Source organism: Triticum urartu, chromosome 4, assembly GCF_003073215.2.
Source record: "Triticum urartu cultivar G1812 chromosome 4, Tu2.1, whole genome shotgun sequence".
In the NCBI taxonomy this organism is placed as follows: domain Eukaryota; kingdom Viridiplantae; phylum Streptophyta; class Magnoliopsida; order Poales; family Poaceae; genus Triticum; species Triticum urartu.
In genome coordinates, this window is record NC_053025.1 from 60,947,241 (window position 1) to 60,950,069 (window position 2,829).

A 2,829-nucleotide genomic window follows, 5' to 3' on the forward strand; every position below is an offset into this window, starting at 1 on the left:
CACACACACACACTGATGCATACACACACCAACAAACCACTGCATCACCACCAACGACTTCCCTACCACTACTCGCTCACCTCTCTCCCTCCCTTGTATAAAACCACCACCGGTTGCCCCGCCCTCTCCACCCACTCACCACTGCTCCATCACACACTTCCAGTAGCTAACTTAACTACTGCCCACCACTCTTCCTTCGTGCCAGAGAGAATCAGCAAGGCGCGTTCTTGCGTGTGTTGGATCGGCGTACGTGCGTGCATGGCGGTGGACGCGGTTCGCGACGCGGCGGCGATGGTGAGCGAGGAGGAGGAGGAGGAGGGGCAGCTGCGGTCCGACGAGGGGTGGGGCAAGCGGAGGCGCCCGAGGCGCCAGCGCCAGCGTGCGCCCAGCGAGGAGGAGCACCTCGCGCTCAGCCTCCTCATGCTGGCGCGCGGCCACCGCGACCGGCACCTGCTCCCGTCGTCCTCGCCGGCGCAGGAGCACCGCTGCTCCGTGTGCGGCAAGGGGTTCCCGTCCTACCAGGCCCTGGGCGGGCACAAGGCGAGCCACCGCCCGAAGCCGGCCCCCGCCGGCGCGGACGAGCCCGCCGCGTCCTCGTCAACGACGTCCAGCGGCGCGGGCGCGGGCGGAGGTGGCAGGGTGCACGAGTGCTCCGTGTGCAAGAAGACGTTCCCGACCGGGCAGGCGCTGGGCGGGCACAAGCGGTGCCACTACGAGGGCCCCATGGGCGCCTCCGCGGTCGCGAGCCGAGGGTTCGACCTGAACCTGCCGGCGCTGCCGGACATCGTCACCGAGCGCGAGCGGTGCATGCCGGCGCCGGCCGACGAGGAGGAGGTGCTCAGCCCGCTGGCGTTCAAGAAGCCGAGGCTGATGATCCCGGCATAACCAAATCATCAAAGAAATTTTCGAACATCAACCAGTTGATGAGTGGATCGCGTGCCCCGTCCCGTCGGTGTGTATTCCTTTGGATTGCTTATGCTCGGCTGGTTGGTGATACGTACTACACACGTAGTACCTCCTGCTTGCCAGCCAGCCAGTGGAGCGTAGAGGTCGATCGAGCTGGCCATCGATTGGTGTAGTACATGTCACTCTATATTTTCCATATAGTACGCACTGCATCTCAGTAGATCGGTTCTTTCATTGATTAATTTGTTTGGTGTACGTAATAACACAATTCAACGAGATTGACATGGTATACAGAGAGTACAACTAATTCTTCCATGTACTACACCAGACTAGCTACTACCAGCAGTTGGGTAAAGACCGACTGACCAGCAATGAAATGTGCAGTTGCTTGCCGTGTCGGTCACTCTCGTCGTGTGTGCGCCGCTAGACGCTACTGGTAGCTTTGTCCGAACTTCCGAATTCAATCTTGGCCACCAAAACATTTCGATCAGGAAGTAGCACTAGTTGGCTGTCTCTCTCTAGAATCGATCATTGGCCGGCCGTCGGCGCGGTGAAGGATATGAACGCAGCGTGCGCGGACCGGCCGGGGCAAAGTGGCAGTTGAGCGACCAGCCACGCACCGGGCGGCAGGTGCAAGGGGAATGTCGATGGAAGATACGGAGACCTCAACTGTTTACATCGAAAATGATAGTACGAAGAAGTAGACAGCGGAAGGTGCCACCACAACGGTGCAGCATGGGACATTTTCTAGAGGGCGGCGACGATCGATTATTCGGTGAAAGTCGTGGCACATCATGGCCGGGATGAGCTTAAGTAAGGTGGATCGCATGCGGAGTCCAGGCCCTCCCGTATGCCCGGTTGCAGCTTTGCCATGTTCGAGGATTGACAATCAGGCTCAAGCTGCCCGGCCTTGTATTTTCAAACATGAGGAAGAATTTCCTAGATTCGAGGCTTTTTTTTTTTGCAAGATGCATCAGTGATTGGCTCGATGTGCGGCGCAGGTGTGGCAACTACGGATTCGGTCATGTTTTGAACGCGGGATAGTAAATTGCAAGAATTGAATGTCAAATCTTGTACTCTCTTCGTTTTTATTCACTCTGCATGTTAAAGTTGACTAAAGTCATACTTCGTAAAGTTGGATCAAGTTTATAGCAAACAATATAAACATCTATATCATAACAAATTTATATAATGTGAAAATACATTTAATAATAAATCTAATGGTGTTGATTTGTTATTGTATAGGTTAATATTTTTATTTATAAACTTTGTCAAAGTTTGCAAAGCTTGACTTTCCCAAATCCTATGTTTTACATGGTATCACCTTAGGTTACGATGTCTTCCGTTGCCTCCATCGCCGCCGCCGTTGCGCTGGCCCTTGCTCCTACGTCGCCGTTCCTCGCCTCGCGGCCCCTTGCGGCGGCCTATGGTGCCCTCCGCCGCCAGGGTCCCCGATTGGATCGGGTGTCCACGGCGATCCTGCTGCCTCGACGGAGATCGCGGCGCCCTATGGTGCTCCTCCTGCGTCGACCTACGGCGCCGGCCCTCCTTCGTACGGCGTCCCTGCGTCGACCCATGGTGGACCGCCGCCGCTGTCGTCCTGGCCGGTGCTGCCCTACGGCGCGCCGCCTCCTCAGCAACCCTACAGTGCGCCGCCGCCGAAAACCTACGGTGCGCTGCCGTGACCCTACTCGGCGCCGCCACCGCACTCCTACACGACGCCGCCACCTCAACCCTACCCGGCGCCATCGCAGCCGCCCCATCGGGCCGCGGCCGTCTCGTCGTATGGGGCCCCGGTCGCGGCGTACTACGACGCCCTAATCGCTAGTTCCCCTGGCCTCTACCCACCATATTCGGTGCCTGCTGCTCATCCCGAGACGGCTCCGTCGATGGGCCTTTACGCACCGACGCACGCTCATGCTG

The 2,829-nt window shown here is 57.9% G+C and overlaps 1 protein-coding gene across 1 annotated transcript; it reads left to right on the forward strand.

Annotated features, from left to right (window-relative positions):
- LOC125553543 (zinc finger protein 1-like) lies at positions 1–1,209 on the forward strand. Its single transcript, XM_048717312.1, has one exon. It carries the CDS (start codon positions 16–18, stop codon positions 883–885), a length of 870 nt encoding a protein of 289 aa, XP_048573269.1. The 5' UTR covers positions 1–15; the 3' UTR covers positions 886–1,209.
- Positions 1,210–2,829: the final 1,620 nt, after the last annotated feature.

What these genes read in the sequence shown, in the direction of transcription:
- LOC125553543 (XM_048717312.1), top strand. Translation starts at nt 16, where the DNA reads ATGCATACACACACCAACAAACCACTGCATCACCACCAACGACTTCCC.